The 18,107-nt window shown below is 47.1% G+C and overlaps 1 protein-coding gene across 5 annotated transcripts in view; it reads left to right on the top strand.

Annotated features, from left to right (window-relative positions):
• The window catches only part of LOC137425531 (uncharacterized), a 578,290-nt gene that overhangs the window by 377,697 nt on the left and 182,486 nt on the right, over window positions 1–18,107 (top strand). For 4 of the 5 annotated variants that reach the window (XM_078773842.1, XM_068114071.2, XM_068114080.2 and 1 more), the window contains exons 1-2: window positions 2,187–2,316; window positions 17,097–17,138. The exons of the other annotated variant lie outside the window; for it this stretch is intronic. In XM_078773842.1, the coding sequence (XP_078629968.1) occupies window positions 2,311–2,316; window positions 17,097–17,138 (48 nt within the window). In that variant the 5' untranslated portion in view covers window positions 2,187–2,310. Of the gene's footprint in view, window positions 1–2,186; window positions 2,317–17,096; window positions 17,139–18,107 lie in introns of those variants that run through there. 5 annotated transcript variants of the gene reach the window in all.

Genomic DNA, 18,107 nt, shown 5'->3' with positions numbered 1-18,107 from the left:
TATATTTCCTATGATGGTACCATCATATTCGTACAATATAACTCACTGTGCTCCAAGTGAGCGAAAAGAAGAACATTCCCCAATGTCTATTCCAGCATCAAGCTAAAGTCGATGCGCTCCAGCGATCGTCAGAACGATGTTCAATCGAGACCAGAATCCCGTTCGGATGACAGTCACGCGGCCAAAGCTGCGCAAAGGTGCCCTCAAGGCGACTGGGGAAATCACACCTTCAGGTATGGACGTTTGATGGCTCTCAATCGACGAACCGCAGATTTCCCACTCAAAAGCCACATGCCACATTACTTACTTACTTACTCTCTCTCTCTCACACACACACACACACACACACACACACACACACACACACACACACACACACACACACACACACACACACACACACACACACACACACACACACACACAATTAACGTCTGAATGCGGTGAAAATGGTTGAAGCGAAGTGAAAAACCTTGAGCGAAGCGCAAAGCGCGTGAGGCAAAATGGCCGACGGCCCGTTCTCGAGGCGTAACGGCACTCTGATGATTCTCTCCGGAATCAACCGCAAAACCTGTCACGCAGGTTGATCTGTCACAGCGATAACAACTCTGTCGCAGAAATCCCTTTCCCGGGAAACCCAAAGTTCACTTGTGACCCTCGTTCACCAATCGTTCGCTCCAGACCTCGAAGCAGCTAGGCTTCTTGTCCGACTCGCTCGCTCTGTCAGTCTGTCTTCTCTTCCTCTTCTTCCTCTTCGTCGTCGTCCGGTTCCGGTTTCATTTAAAACATTAATTTTTTTTTACCTTTTGAAATCGTAATCTCTATTTCCCTTAAACGACAACAATAATAGTGCATGGAAACAAAAATGTTTCCAGTGGATGAAAACCACAACAACGGAAGTGACGAATCCGTAACAGTATGTAGTAGTAGTAGTAGTAGTAGGTCGTATGTAGTAGTAGTAGTAGTAGTAGGTCGTATGTAGTAGTAGTAGTAGTAGTAGTAGGTCGTATGTAGTAGGTCATATGTAGTAGTAGTAGGTCGTATGTAGTAGTAGTATGTAGTAGGTCGTATGTAGTAGTAGTAGGTCGTATGTCGTCGTAGAATGGTGTAGCAGTAGTAGGTGGTATGTAGTAGTAGCAGTGGTAGGTCGTATGCAGTAGTTGTAGTAGTAGTAGTAGTAGTAGTAGTATGTCGTATGTAGTAGTAGTAGTAGGTCGTATGTAGTGGTAGTAGTATGTCGTATGTCGTAGCAGTGGTAGGTCGTATGTAGTAGTAGTATGTCGTATGTAGTAGTTGTAGGTCGTATGTCGTAGTAGTAGTAGGTCGTATGTAGTAGTTGTAGGTCGTGTGTCGTAGTAGTATGTTGTAGCAGTAGTAGGTCCTATGTAGTAGTAGCAGTGGTCGGTCATATGTAGTAGTAGTATGTCATAGTCGTATGTTGTAGCAGTAGTAGGTCGTATGTAGTAGTTGTAGTAGGTCGTATGTAGTAGGTCGTATGTAGTAGTTGTAGGTCGTATGTCGTAGTCGTAGTTGTAGTAGGTCGTATGTGGTAGTAGTATGTAGTAGGTCGTATGTAGTAGTTGTAGGTCGTGTGTCGTAGTAGTTGTAGGTCGTGTGTCGTAGTGTGTCGTAGTATGTTGTAGCAGTAGTAGGTCGTATGTAGTAGTAGCAGTGGTAGGTCGTATGTAGTAGTAGTATGTTGTAGCATTAGTAGGTCGTATGTAGTAGTTGTAGTAGTAGTAGATCGTATGTAGTAGTTGATGTTGCATTTGAGAATGCAAATTTTGAGAATGCTTACGTCACTGCACATGATTTATTGAAGTCAGAAAGAAGTTTAATAAGTCTAGGCTCTGACGTCATGGGTTTCCATGGGGATTATGTGTGAGGAGAGATGGATTCGGTAAATTCGGCCGATGCGTCGTTATCGTGTTGAAAAATATATCTTTAAATCTCCTACATTTTAAAATGAAAGAAAGGTGTGAATTAAAACGAAATTTTGTTTCTAAATGTGACGTTCGGATTGTCTTGCCTGCTGTTTTGAACTCTGCTCACACGATGTGAAGGAATGGGCACTCTCTGTGAAGGAAGGTGGCACGAATACCTTTAAAGTGTCACGTGCCGCGAAACGTCCACGATACACTGCTCGCAGCCGCCTCGTGACGTCAGAGCGGTGAAGCAAGGCGCCTGACGTCATGATGATCGCGCAGTGTTCGCCGGGAGCAGGCCGTGGCCGGTCGTGGTTCATCGGCTCAGATAGAGCAAGCAGGGAGTCCCCGAACCCGCGGCTTCGGGCGCCCAAGCACGGCAGCGATGGCGGTGAGTTGGCGCCACGTTTCGGAGAGTGTCGAGAGGAAGTATTTGGTGCTTTCCATGTTCAGCTATTTTTGGATGGAGGGAGAAGGAGGAGTTCGCTCGAAACAGCTTGAGCGCTCGGAGCGAGCGGGTGTCCGCTTGGGCGGCACGTTTATAACTTTTGTTTGAAACAAACATCCAGGCTTTTAATGTTTTTAAATGTTATAACCTTCGGCTGGAGTGGCGGCATTCGAGACTCTATACTGATGAAAGGAACGAATGTTCACAAGTGTTCGGTTCCGGTTTCGTCCTTCACAACAAACTCGAACTTTTGGGAAACTTTTGGTTTGCGAACTTGTCCACTTTGAGATGCACCCTTTGTCGCACCTTCACAAGGTCCACTTTGAGATGCACCCTTTGTCGCACCTTCACAAGGTCCACTTTGAGATGCACCCTTTGTCGCACCTTCACAAGGTCCACTTTGAGATGCACCCTTTGTCGCACCTTCACAAGGTCCACTTTGAGATGCACCCTTTGTCGCACCTTCACAAGGTCCACTTTGAGATGCACCCTTTGTCGCACCTTCACAAGGTCCACTTTGAGATGCACTGTTTGTCGCACCTTCACAAGGTCCACTTTGAGATGCACCCTTTGTCGCACCTTCACAAGGTCCACTTTGAGATGCACCCTTTGTCGCACCTTCACAAGGTCCACTTTGAAATGCACCCTTTGTCGCACCTTCACAAGGTCCACTTTGAGATGCACCATTTGTCGCACCTTCACGAGGTCCACTTTGAGATGCACCCTTTGTCGCACCTTCACAAGGTCCACTTTGAGATGCACCCTTTGTCGCACCTTCACAAGGTCCACTTTGAGATGCACCCTTTGTCGCACCTTCACAAGGTCCACTTTGAGATGCACCCTTTGTCGCACCTTCACGAGGTCCACTTTGAGATGCACCCTTTGTCGCACCTTCACAAGGTCCACTTTGAGATGCACCCTTTGTCGCACCTTCACAAGGTCCACTTTGAGATGCACCCTTTGTCGCACCTTCACAAGGTCCACTTTGAGATGCACCCTTTGTCGCACCTTCACGAGGTCCACTTTGAGATGCACCCTTTGTCGCACCTTCACGAGGTCCACTTTGAGATGCACCCTTTGTCGCACCTTCACAAGGTCCACTTTGAGATGCACCCTTTGTCGCACCTTCACAAGGTCCACTTTGAGATGCACCCTTTGTCGCACCTTCACAAGGTCCACTTTGAGATGCACCGTTTGTCGCACCTTCACAAGGTCCACTTTGAGATGCACCGTTTGTCGCACCTTCACAAGGTCCACTTTGAGATGCACCCTTTGTCGCACCTTCACAAGGTCCACTTTGAGATGCACCCTTTGTCGCACCTTCACAAGGTCCACTTTGAGATGCACCCTTTGTCGCACCTTCACAAGGTCCACTTTGAGATGCACCATTTGTCGCACCTTCACAAGGTCCACTTTGAGATGCACCCTTTGTCGCACCTTCACAAGGTCCACTTTGAGATGCACCATTTGTCGCACCTTCACAAGGTCCACTTTGAGATGCACCGTTTGTCGCACCTTCACAAGGTCCACTTATGCTAGAGGGTGAGTTAGCCTCGATATGAAACCCGAACACTGGTCGCAAAAATTCTTATAAATAAATAAAACAGCGATTGGTTGTGTATATATAGTACGTACTTATACTTATAGGAAACCTCACTTGATGATCTGAGCAGGTGGAGGCTCACCTTTCTTGGATCATCCACCGGGATTATCGACCTGGAATAACCTGAACGAGGCATGGTTTCAGCCCAATGTTAGGATTTTGATTTGGGATTTGGTCGTGCAACCTGTTTGAAGGTGTGCTCTTGTTAAATATACCCCGGAATGTTTAATAGCAGCATTGTAATCGAGACAGCCGGCTTAACGTGCCATCCGAATGTAGGCCCTTTTACAATTTTTAAAATGACCTTCGCTTGGCAACTACAATTTTATCCAAAATCGATTCCTTCAGAAATCGAACATGGGACTGCACAGCATGGAGACCACTATGCATACTACTACTACATACGACCTACTACTACTACTACTACTACTACTACTACTACAACATCATACTACTACTAAGTACTACTACCACATACTACTTACTACTGCGTACTACATACTACTAAATACTACTACTACTACTACTACGTACTACTACCTAATACATACGACCTACTACTACTACATACGACCTACTACATTACTACTATTACTACTACTACTACCACTACCACTACTACTACTACATACGACCTACTACATTACTACTATTACTACTACCACTACCACTACTACTACTACATACGACCTACTACTACTACTACTACATACGACCTACTACTACTACATACGACCTACTACTACTGCATTCGACCTACTACTACTATTAATACTACATACAACCTACTACTACTACGTATGACCTACTACTGCTACTACTACTACTACTACTAATACTACATATGACCTACTACTGATACTACTACTACTACTACTACAACTACTACATATGACCTACTGCTACTACTACATACTACTACCTACTACATATGGACTGCTACTACCTACTACATAGACCTACTACATACGACCTACGACTACATACTACTACATACTACTACTATATACTACTACCTACTACATATGACCTACTACAACTACATACTACTACTGCCTACTACTACCTACTACTACTACTACTACTACTACTACCTACTACTGCACTACTACAACTACTACTGCAACAACCACAACTACTGATAATTTATACTACTATTAATAACTACTACTTCACCAACTACTAATTACGTATTGGATCCTTGTATGGTTATAGTGAGTGTGTGAGGTCCGGTGGCAGGGCCCTAGAAAGGACACGGTGAGATTTGCAGCAGTTCTTGAAAAAAAATTGGGACTTTTTTTAGACTACAGAGTATAGTCACTGAGAATGTTTGAGGTTTGGAGCAGCAGGGTTTGTTAAATGAACAGAAAGGTTCAAGATGGTGTACAAGAATGCCAGGAGCTTGAATGTAAAGATGACGTGAGAAAGGGAATTGATGAAGAGGATTCTGTGTAGATAGAGATTGGAGATTGCAAGAAAAGTAAGATACTTTTAGGATGCGAGACGAAGCAAATGAGGAATGTTTGAAGGAGCCAGAACTTCATACATTGGAAAGAAGGCGATCACGAGAGAATCTGACAAATGATAGAGATGTTTAAAATAATGAAGGGTAGGGACAAGATAGGTGACGTGGAGTTTTTCAGTGGAGTGGATAATGATAGCACCAGGGGCCAGGCCAGGACCAGGTACCTTGATGCATTTGAGTTGGACATGTATGGGGAGATTGGCTGTTTTTTGTTTTTGTTTTTTGGGGTTTTTTTGTATACAAGATCGAGGCTCGTGTGAGAGCTAACATCAATCACAAAAAACAACAACAAATGGACACACAAAACATACAAAAATGGAGCGGGAAATAAGATGGGGAGAGAGAGGGAAGCACAAGTACAACAGCAGAGAACAGGGACAACGGAAGATCTGTGGGAGGGAGAGTGCTTGGGGGGAGGAGGCATAGGAAGGTGTGGGGGTGGGAAAGTATAAAACACATGGACACTGCTGGAACTTCCTGGAAAGAAAAAAGTCGTGGATTTGGGGTGAATTAACGGGGGTAGAAGACATCAAGGTTTTGCATGGGGGAAGATAAGAGATGGTGGTAGACAGTTGTTTTAAAGACCTGGAGGGAGGAGTGGGATTGAAGAGAGTGAGGGAGTTTGTTCCAGAGGCGGGAGAAAAGAGGAATGAAAGAGTGAAGGTGAGCAGAGAGACTTGATTTTGGCAGTTTAACCATTTAAGAGGGTTGCAGGCGGATGTTGTGCGACCTGTAGGAATATTTGGGGGACACAGCGCAGATAGAGCTGGGGGAGCGAGGCCGGATAGGAGTCGGTAGAAGACAGAAAGACCACCTACCTGCCTGCGGTGAGTGAGTGAAAGGCCCTCAGAGTTAGCTTCATCGTGGGAGATTCCATTGATTCTGAAAGCTTTGGTTTCAACAGCGTGAAGCCGAGCTAGGTGTGAGGCAGGAGCACCGGCCTAGAGGGGAGAACAGTATTCCATTGTGCTGTGGATGAAAGCCTTGTATGTGATTAGGAGCTCAGGTGTGCCAAGGAAGGACTTCGCACGACGGAGGATGCCCAGTCGGCGACTGGCTTTGGAGGCCAGTTTGGAAATGGGTTTTTCCCAGGAAGGATCATGGCAGATAGTGAGACCCAAAAGATTGAGTGACCGAACTTCTTGGAGAGGATTGTTCAGAAAGTAGATGGGAGGGTTGTCCAGTCGGTCTTTTTGGAGAGACATAGTAAGAGGACATGGATTGAAAGACATGTTCCACTTGTTTGACCAGTCTGGTGTTTTGTCCAGGTCTGCAGAGAGTGAGGAGGCTGCAGACTGCCGATCTGAGATATGAGGAATGGAGCGACAGAGTGTGGAGTTATCAGCAAAGAGATAGAGAGGATTTTCAAGAGAGTCAGAGAGATCATTGATGAACACCAGAAAAAGCACAGGGCCCAGAACACTGCCTTGGGGAACTCCAGCCTGAACAGGAAGGGGAGATGAGAGAAATCCATTCAGGGCCACATGTTGACTACGAGCAGAGAGGAAGTCCGCAAACTTGGTGAGCAGAGCGGGGTGCCAGACCGTATCGAAGGCATGTGATATGTCAAGGGAGACGGCTCTAATTTCCTGTTTGGCATTGAGAACCTCCATCCATTGTTGAGACAGCAGAAGCAGCATGTCCAGAGTAGAATGACCTTGTCTGAAACCAAATTGATGATCAGAGATCAAGCCATTGGAGAAGAGGAAAGATTTGATATCCGAAGCAATGATGGAATCCATGACTTTGCTGATAATTGGGAGCAGGCTGATTGGTCTGTAGTTTCAAGGATCTGTTTTTGCACCTTTTTGTGTAAAGTGGTAATCTTGGCTGATTTCCAAGCTGATGGCAGATTACCTTGCGCAAAAGAGAGGGTGAAGAGAACAGAGAGAGGGAGTGAAAGAGCGGCAGAGCAGGATTTTAGGACCCGTGGGCTGATGCCGTCAGGTCCAGTTGCAGAATCATAGTCGAGCATTGACAGAAACTTTCCAGGAGCAGCTGGGTACGGTGGGTACAGAGAGGGACGGGTTTGGGAGACAAGATTTTGAGGCAAACACAGAGTTGAGGCATTCAGCTTTTTCACGGGCAGTGTAAGCTGTGTAGCTGTTTGAGGTAAGGGAGGGGCTGGAGGGGGAACAAACTGGTCTGGTGCTCCTGCCTCACACCTAGCTCGTCTTCACGCTGTTGAAACCAAAGCGTTCAGAATCATTGGAATCTCCCGCGATGAAGCTACCTCCGAGGGCCTCTCACTCACTCACCGCAGGCAGGTTGGTGGTCTTTCCGTCCTCTACCGACTCCTCTCTGGCCTTGCCCCCCCAGCTCCCTCTGGGCTCTGTCCCCCAAATATTCCTACAGGTCACGCAAGATCTGCTTGCAACCCTCTTATGGTTAAACTGCCAAAATCGAGACTTTCTGCTCACCTTCACTCCTTCATTCCTCTTTTCTCCCACCTCTGGAACAAAGTCCCTCACTCTCTTCAATCCCACTCCACCCTCCAGGTCTTTAAAACAGCTGTTCACCACCATCTCTTATCTTCCCCCATCCAAAACCTTGATCTTTTCTACCCCCACTAATTTCGGCCCCCTTGTGTATTATACCTTCCCCCCCCCTTCCCATGCCTCCTCCCCCCAAGCCCTCTCCCTCCCACACTTCTCCCTGCTCTCAAATGTTGTGTTTGTGTGCTTCCCCTTCTCTCCCCATCTTGTCTTCCGCTCCCTCTTTTTATATATTTTGTTTGTCTGGTTGATTTGTTTGTGAAATAAATGTCAGCTCTTTCATGAGCCTCGATTCAGTACACAAAAAACAAAAAACAACAAAAAAAAACACCAGAAACAGATTTGACCAGATGCCACCAGGATTTAGAGGAGGGAGACGGGTTTGAGAGTTCAGTCTTGAGAGTGGAGAGATATTGTTTCCTGGCTCTCCTGAGGGTGGACACACACTTGTTCTGAGCTTTGTGAAATGAACCGAGATTGCCTTCAGTTGGATTTGCCTTCCAAGAGGCAAAGGCAAGTTGTTTCATGGCAACTGCCTCGCCACAAGCTTCAGTGTACCATGGATGGGAGGAAGGGTAAGACAACTGGAGACGAGATGGGATAAATCTGTGCATGAGAGAGAGCAGTTTAGTTTGGAAGAATTCCCAGGAAGAGTTTACGTCAGAGGCAGCAGAGATGGATAGAAAACGATGGCTTGTGTGTGGATGGGCGACGATATTGGGGTTGGTGCAGCACAGGCATGATGGGCCGAATGGCCTCCTCCTGCACCAACATTCATTGTGTATCCTTGTCTGTAACTACTACTACTACTACTACCACTACATGCTACTATTTACTTGGCCAGGGGTTACACTTGTGGTTTGTCATCACATTTGCCAGTATTTCGGGAAGAAATTTGTAGTTTTTTTTGGGTACCGGCAATAGCTGACCTATCTTCACAAAGGCCCACGTGGGATGTTTAATGTCCACCAACTAATGCTGACAGACAGGCCGTCCATTTTAACGCAAACACACACATTGATGAATCGCCAGCCTGTGAAACACTGGGATTACAGTTTATAGCTATGTCGGAATTCAAACCCAGGCTAGACAGCTTAGAGTGTGCGTACCGCTGGGCCATCTTACCATCGGACTGCTGCTACTGCTACTACTGCTGTTACTTTATTTCCCACTTTTGTAGCGTCAGAGGCTGAAAGTTTTTGGCCCATACCTTTCATGAACCAAATGGCTGGACTTGACGTTCGACTGGAGCTAATCTGGATAGGAATCTGATCTCTTCAGGATGTCAGTGCTGAATCACCTACCCTTCACCATTGGACACGGTCCTATATTGAACGTCCATTAGCTCATATCGGACACCGAACTTAACGTCCACTTTATGGTGCACCGATCCAACAGTTTATTGTCCGGTCGGAAAACGGGCCCAGGATATACAGCACAAAAGGTAAGTGCGCTCGCTACCTCTGCGTCCTTCTGTCGGACATAGTCCAACGTGCAATACTGCAGGCCCAACTAGCTCACTGCACGGAGTCCCGTTGTTGTGCAGAAACAATTATGAATCAGGAATGGTCTAAATGAATCAAAGTAGGAAATCTTTCGCTCAACCCATACTGAAAATGTAAAATTTGATGATGGTGCTTGTTCGAAGGCCAACTCCCAGCGAGGTGTGGCTTCTGATCTTTATTTAAAGGTGACATCTGAAGGCAGACGAAGCAACTCGATAGCTCGACATTCTTGAACAGCTTTGAGAATCAAATCCTCAAGAGCGACACAAACCATCAGAGGTACAAATAAAAATACAAATTTGATTACTGTTCAAATTGAAACCCAACACTTTTATAAAACAAAGTTCCTGTATTTGATCCTGTATTTTCTGTCCAGGTGTGCTGTTCGCCCCGCCCCCATTAACTCCTTGCCATCCACCGTTTGCCCTTCACGTGACTCGTGGTGGTCCCTCTCGGCTCTCCCACCGTTGGTATTTTTGTGCACATAAGATTGTTCACGGTTCTGTTTAAATATTATTTAAATATGTATAACCTTTCCCCTTCAGTGTTTTACTCAGTGGTATTTTACAACACGCTGTTTTTCTTCCTATTTAAAAGGCTTTTCTCAATTTCCTCTCCAACTCATTCCACCTCAAAAAAAAGAAATTCAATATCTTATACGTCTCCCTCACTACATGGTCTAAATTCACATTCATTCCATCCCTCCTCCATCATTCTGAACCGGATTGCTAACTTGAAAATCACAACAAACCCAATTTGTTTTCAATGTTCGTCTTTCATTAATCATCCACTTTCTAAACTCCCCTCTTGCCCCTCCCATCCAAATCCCCCCCCTTGCACCTACACTCCTAAACTCCCCCCTTGCCCCGCCACTCTTAAACTCCCCCCCTGCCCCTCCACTCCTGAACTCCCCCCTTTCCCTTCCACTCCTGAACTCCCCCCTTGCCCTTCCCCTCCTAAACTCCCCCCTCACTCCTCCCCTTCAAAACTCCCCCCCAACCCCTCCCATTCAAATCTCCCCCCATACCATTCCTCTCCAATTCTCCCTCCTCCTCAAAGCTGCCTCCTCCCCACTTCGTCTCCCTTCTATCTCATACCTCCACCCCCCCCAACCTTCTTCTTTCCTCTGCCCCCCCTCAAACAACCCCTCACTGTGCCTCATCCCTTCACCTTCAAACCTTTCATCCTCCTCATCCTCCTCATCCTTCCCTTTCTTGGAACTCTTCTGCAATCGCTGACACACTAACAACTGCTCTCCCTACCTCCCCCTCTCATCCTTCATCTTACCCTACTCCTCCCCTCCCCTGTCCTGTACCTGATGCTCCCCCTCTCTCTTCATTAACGGTATGGACCTCAAACATCCGGGGCCTTCGCTCAAACCTGACTGATCTCTCCATACAGGTTGCTTCTGACAATCCAGACTTGATCTGCTTAACAGAGACTTTCCTCCTTCAAGATGTCTCTGATTCCTTAATATCTCTTCCTGGTTACTCCCTCCTCCGGTATGATAGACCTGAGCCTCGGCCTGGTGGTGGGGTGGCTATCTTTATCAAAAACTCTCTTCCTCACTCTCCTTGCACTGCCCTCTCTCCTCTTCACCCCCAGGAGTACCTCTGGCTACGGCTTCCTCTCCGCTCCCACCTTTTGTTCATATGTGTTCTGTACCGTCCCCCAAACAGTGATGACTCCATCTACATTTCACTGTCCGACAACATGGACCAACTTCTATCCACTCATCCCAACTCTCTCTTCCTCATATGTGGTGACTTCAATTGTCATCATGCCACCTGGTTGGGTGTGGGTTCCTCTCTCACCAGTCATGGCACCTCAGCAAAGGACTTCTGTGACTCACTGGGATTGACACAATCTGTCAATTTCCCGACCCGGATCTCAGCCAATGGAGTATCTTCTCTTCTAGAATTGGTTATGACTAACTTCCCTGCTAATGTCTGCTGCTCTTCTTCTGCTCCAATCGGTTCTTCTGATCATGTGCTTGTCAAAGTGGACATCTCTCTGGCCATTCTCAGAGAGCCTCCTCAGCGTCGACGAGTCTGGCATTTCACTCAGGCCGACTGGGACGGTCTTCAAGCAGCCATCATTCGTCTGGATTGGTCTCCCATCTCCACTGCCTCTGACATCAATTCTTCCTGGGAATTCTTCCAAAGCAAACTGATCTCTCTCATGCACAGATTTATCCCATCTCGCCTTCAGTTGTCTTACCCTTCCTCCCGTCCATGGTACACTGAATCTTGTGGTGAGGCAGTTGCCCTGAAACAACTTGCCTTTGCCTCTTGGAAGGCTAATCCAACTGAAGGAAATCTCAGTTCCTTCCACCAAGCTCGGAACAAGTGTGTGTCTACCCTCAGGAGTGCCAGGAAGCACTATCTCTCCTCACTCAAGAATGAACTCTCAAACCTGTCTCCTTCCTCCAAATCCTGGTGGCGTCTGGTCAAATCCGTTTCTGGTGTTTGTTCCCCCTCCATCCCCTCCCTTACCTCAAATGGCCACACAGTTGACATCGCACGTGACAAAGCCGAATGCCTCAACTCTGTGTTCGCCTCGAAATCCTTAGTCCCAAACCCATCTCTCTCTGTTCCCACCTTTCCCAGTCGAACCCAAATGCTCCTGGACTCTGTGTCCTTCTCTCCTGACAAGGTGGAGGAGTTTTTGTCAAACCTCGACTCTGATTCTGCAACTGGACCAGATGGCATCAGCCCACGGGTCCTAAAATCCTGCTCTGCCGCTCTATCTCACCCTCTCTCTGTTCTTTTCACCCTATCTTTTGCTCAAGGTCATCTGCCAGCATCCTGGAAATCAGCAAACATTACCGCTTTACACAAAAAAGGTGCAAAAACAGATCCTTGCAACTACAGACCAATCAGCCTGCTCCCAATTATCAGCAAAGTCATGGAATCCATCATTGCTTCGGATATGAAATCTTTCCTCTTCTCCAATGGCTTGATCTCTGATCATCAATTTGGTTTCAGACCAGGTCACTCTACTCTGGACATGCTGCTTCTGCTGTCTCAACAATGGATGGAGGTCCTCAATGCCAAACAGGAAATCAGAGCTGTCTCCCTTGACATATCACGTGCCTTCGATACGGTCTGGCACCCAGCTCTGCTCACCAAACTCTCCTCCTATGGTATCCATGGAAATCTCCATGCATGGCTTGCGGACTTCCTCTCTGGTCGTAGTCAACGTGTGGCCCTGAATGGATTTCTCTCATCTCCCCTTCCCGTTCAGGCTGGAGTTCCCCAAGGCAGTGTGCTGGGCCCTGTGCTTTTTCTGGTCTTTATCAATGATCTCTCCGACTCTCTGGAAAATCCTCTGTATCTCTTTGCTGATGACTCCACTCTCTGCCGCTCCATTCCTCTGCCCTCAGATCGGCAGTCTGCAGCCTCCTCACTCTCTGAAGACCTGGACAAAATCACAGACTGGTCAAACATGTGGAACATGTCTTTCAATCCTGACAAATCTCACACTCTTACTATGTCTCTCCGAAAAGATCGACTGGACAACCCTCCCATCTACTTTCTCAACAATCCTCTCCAAGAAGTTCTGTCGCTCAAGCTTTTGGGTCTCACCATCTGCCATGATCTTTCTTGGGAAAACCACATTTCCAAGCTGGCCTCCAAAGCCAGTCGCCGACTGGGCATCCTCCGTCGTGCGAAGTCCTTCCTAGGCACACCTGAGCTCCTCACCACATACAAGGCTTTCATCCGCAGCTCAATGGAATACTGTTCTCCCCTATGTGCTGGTGCTCCTGCCTCACACCTGGCTCGGCTTCACGCTGTTGAATCCAAAGCTTTCAGAATCATTGGAATCTCCCGCGATGAAGCTATCTCTGAGGGCCTTTCACTCACTCACCGCAGGCAGGTAGGTGGTCTTTCTGTCTTCTACCGACTCCTCTCCGGCCTTGCTCCCCCAGCTCTCTCTGTGCTCTGTCCCCCAAATATTCCTACAGGTCGCACAAGATCTGCCAGCCACCCTCTGATGGTTAAACTGCCGAAATCTCGGCTCTCTGCTCACCTTCACTCTTTCATTCCTCTTTTCTCCCGCCTCTGGAACAAACTCCCACACTCACTTCAATCACACTCCTCCCTCCAGGTCTTCAAAACAGCTGTTCACCACCATCTCTTATCTTCCCCCATCCAAAACCTTGATCTTTTCTACCCCCACTAATTCACCCCAGATCCACCTTGTTTGAAATTCCAACTTCTTTCCTGGAAGTCTTGGCAGTGTCCATATGTTTTATACCTCTCCCACCCCCCCCCCCCTTCCCATGCCTCCCCCCCAAAGCCCTCTCCCTCCCACAGTTCTCTCGATGTCTCCATGTCTCTCGGTCCCTGCTCTCAAATGTTGTGTTTGTGTCCTTCCCCCTCTCTCCCCATCTTGTCTACCGCTCCCGATGTTATTTGTTTTGTGTGTCTGTTTGTCTTTCTGTGTGATTAATGTTCGCTCTTTCACGAGCCTCGATCTTGTATACAAAACAAAAAAAAACCAAAAAAAAAAACCAAGATTTAGTCTCTTTTATCACAACAGCTTTATCATTATTATCTCGCCACCAACCAAAGGTGGACGGAGGTTATGTTCTCACCCCTGTCTGTCTGTGAGCACGATATCTCAAAAAGTTATGTACAGATTCTGACGTAACTTGGTGTACAGTTTTGGTGTGTGACAAGGATGAAGTGATTTGACTTTGGCGACTATCCGGATCCGGATACTATAACTTTTTACAGTGATTCTTCACAATTGACACAAAGGACCAAAAACGACATGTAGCAGGATATTTCAAAAAGTTAAGGACGAGTTATGACTAAACTTGGTGGACGAGTTGGGTTGGTGACAAGAACAAGCCGATTCGATTTTGGTTCAGGTCCGAATCCAGATCCGGCCTATCAATGGGCAACAAAACGTAAACTGATCAGCCTGGCGGAGGTTTGCGCTCCACCGCGTGCTGTTCTAGTTTTACCATAGTTTTCTCCAAACAAAAATATCAAAGTTTAACATTCTTGTTGCTTTGCCTTCCTTTGTAGTCTTGCTTCAGAAAGCTCTTGGAACTGTCTGGTTGCAAATACCTTTTTCTGTTTTTCTGATAAATTTCCTTAAATTATTAATGTGCAAAGTGGTTCTTCAGGGGCCATTTCCATGAGCTTGGAAGACACGCTCACCACTTCTGAGTGTTGTTTTATCACCACTTTAATTCACATTCTTTGGTAGTTTGCTTGTTCCAAGCTAACGTATATCGCTTAATATATGTTACCACATCAAGCTTCAAAGCAGAGTTTGAGTTGTTGAAATTTGGGTAAACTTACACACCCTTGATGTGTATTTTTAATAATACATGAAAATGATGAAAGCCAATAAATTATTTAGATGGTCGCCTGTTTCGTTTTCGTTTTTCTTACCCATCCTCCAGTTGAGGTCCATATTCGCTCTCATCTCTCTGACCCTTCCCAGCTCCTCCACGATGCACGCGTTCTTCCAGTAACTCTCTCCTGGTTTAGCCCCCAAAAACCCGGCTTTCTGTACACCACTCTTTTGTTCCTCCTTTTTCCCCTTTTGTGTACCTGCATCCATGATGATTTTCAATCCCACTCTTCCCTCCAGGACTTCAAGTTGATGATGCACCATCTCATGTCACCCCACCCCTCCCACCGCCAATCCTTGAATACAATCCTATTTGTACCCATTAACTCTGCCGATCCCCGTGTGTACCCCGGTTTAGAATAGGTACACCGTATCCCTGCGCATCGTAAGAGGCGACCAAGGGTTGGCGTCAGGAAGGGCATCCGGCCATAAAAACATTGCCTCAAACAGGGAACCATGATTGTCATGGGGCCCGCAAGGCTAACCCCCGCTCTAGCGGGGAAAATGGCCTTAAAAACGATCATTCATTCATTCATTCAACTCTGCCGAGCCCAATGCCTTTACTTGCAGGTGTCTGTGTCTCTCCCTCTCACTCTCCCTCCTTCCCCTTATCCCCTCCCTTTTTCTCCACTTTTCTCCTTCTTCCCTTCTCCCCTCCTCATGTTGTTTCCTTCTGCATATATCCCTCTGTCACTCTCTCCCTCTTTCCTCCTTTCCCTCTCCCCCTCTTCGCCTCTTCCTTTTACCCCCTTTCCCTCTCCCCCTCTTTGCCTCTTCCCTTCTTCCTCTCCCCCTCCCTCCCTCCCTCTCTCCCTGCCTACCTATCTGCCTGCCTTTTAGGATGGTGTCTCTAACTCCCTCTGTCCCTCTCTTCCTTTGTGCTCCTTTCTCTCTGTTCCTCTCCCCTTCTCTCTTTGTCCCTCTCTCTCCCGCTTTCCCAATGTTACTCTCCCTCTGTCCCTCTGTTCCTCTCTCCCTCTGTTCCTCTCTCCCTCTGTTACTCTCCTTCTGTCCCTTCTTCCCTCTCTTCCTATCTTCCTATGTCCCTCCGCCTCTGTCCCTCTCTTCCTCTATTCCTCTCTATTTTTCCCTTCCTTTCCACCCTCTTTCCATCCTCTTTCCATCCTCTTTCCACCCTCTTTCCACCCTCTTTCCACCCTCTTTCCACCCTCTTTCCACCCTCTTTCCACCCTCTTTCCACCCTCTTTCCACCCTCTTTCCACCCTCTTTCCACCCTCTTTCCACCCTCTTTCCACCCTCTTTCCACCCTCTTTCCACCCTCTTTCCACCCTCTTTCCACCCTCTTTCCACCCTCTTTCCACCCTCTTTCCATCCTCTTTCCACCCTCTTTCCATCCCATTTCCATCCCTTTTCACCCCTTTCCACCCCCTTTCCCACCTCTATCTTTCCCTAAACCTGGTGTTGGCCTAATGGTTAGGGTGGCGGGTTTGGGATCGTAAGGTCCTGAGTTTGAATCCCGTTCAGCTGTTGAATTAATACCAGGTGGGTTTGACTCAGCCTGTCATCCTCTCTCAAGGAGGTTGGTGGCAGTATGTGCACTCCGGCCGCCGTAAAAACACCTCATTCCGTAGCGCAGCGACACAGTGGTGTGTGTCGGGGTGGTGCTGAGGAGTCAGACAAGGACGCAGCGACTTGCTGATCCAGTGTATGCTTATATATATATATATATATAGATATATCTACCTATCTTTCCCACCTCGATCTCTCCCCCCCAATTTTACCCACCTTCCACCCCTCTACCTATATTCCACCCGACCCTCACGCTTCTACCTCCCACCCGCCCCCCCCCTCTTTTGAAGTAAGAGATAAATGAACGAAAAGGCATAAATGTTGCTTCCTGTAAATATGAAGGCCTTCACGATGGCATTTTTTGAATGTGGTTAATAATTTCTACCTTTCGATTGGCAATATGAAACCAGCTGTATAATACTGTTCATGTTATGCAGAACGAACACACACACACACACACACACACACACACACACACACACACACACACACACACACACACCAACATTGGCGATGCTGGGAATCTCGGAAGCAAACACCGTTTTTTGTTGTTTTCTTTATTAAACTCCAGTTAAATAACCCACTTAATGTGAAACACATGCTGAAGGATTTGCTCTGTGTGTTTTCATGACTTTGCTTGCCTTTCCTTTCACTTTGACCTTGCATGAGAACGACCGCAATTTTGTTTTCAGGCTTTGAGTGCGAACCCTACATTTGAGGCCTACTACAAACAGGTAAGCTGCTTCAGCATTTTTCCTTCTCTTTTATTTGGATTTGGGGTGGGAGCGTGATTTGAGGAGGCAGGGCATTTTTTTTATTTATTTATCTATTTGCTTGTTTTAACATTAACCAACTGCCCATGTTTGAGCTTGTACATAAATCGAATGCAGGACAAAGATGTTGGTCGACATTGGTTTACGAATCGCAATAAGAATGCTGGACTTCGTCAAGGCTCACGTTGGTCTGCATCACCAGGCAAATTGAACGATAAGTTTCATCAACCTCAAGTTGACAGAGGTGTGATAACTACCGTGGGAAGCAAGCCAAAGTGAAGCTGGCATTCGGGGCCTCAGCCCTCCCCTCTTGCCCTCCGACATATTGGTTCGTTCCTCGAGCGAACGCCAACTTCACCTTGCTTTGCCTGCTGGTTCGCATACCTTCGCCAACTTTCAGTGGATAAAACCTGTCGTACTCATTGCCAGGATATTAGTAGAGGATGCATGGATCGACATGATTTATACATTTTAATCCTGGGTTACCAGCATCATTAGCTCGGGGTTCAGCTGGGAACACCATTTTGGTGGAGTCAACCATAAACCTTGAACTGCCATCATATGTATGCCAAACCAATGGGTGGTCAGACTACCCCATCCTCGATAGCCATTTGTGAGCCAACTGGGTTTGTAGTCGAGCAGAAAGTGACGTATTTCTCCGAAGACGAGTCTAGTCTCTAGTAGATTCCAATTGAAATCTTGATTAGCGGCCTTCGGCCCCATCTGAACCCACTTCTATGATGTTAGTCCAGTGTCCTCACTGGGCTGACATGATGGCCTTGAGGTCCGCACACTCACCTCTAACCTATCTAGCCTGCGTTTGAATCCCGACCCAGCTATAAACTGTCATCCAGGTGTTTCACAGGCAGAGTGATTTGGCGATGTGTGTGCCGTCCCTTGGATGGATGTTAAACGGGCGTCCTGTCTGCC

Source organism: Myxine glutinosa, chromosome 1, assembly GCF_964187855.1.
Source record: "Myxine glutinosa chromosome 1, kmMyxGlut1.1, whole genome shotgun sequence".
Lineage (NCBI taxonomy): Eukaryota > Metazoa > Chordata > Myxini > Myxiniformes > Myxinidae > Myxine > Myxine glutinosa.
Note: the sequence above shows the minus strand (reverse complement) of the source record. Positions and strands in the feature narration are given on the sequence as shown.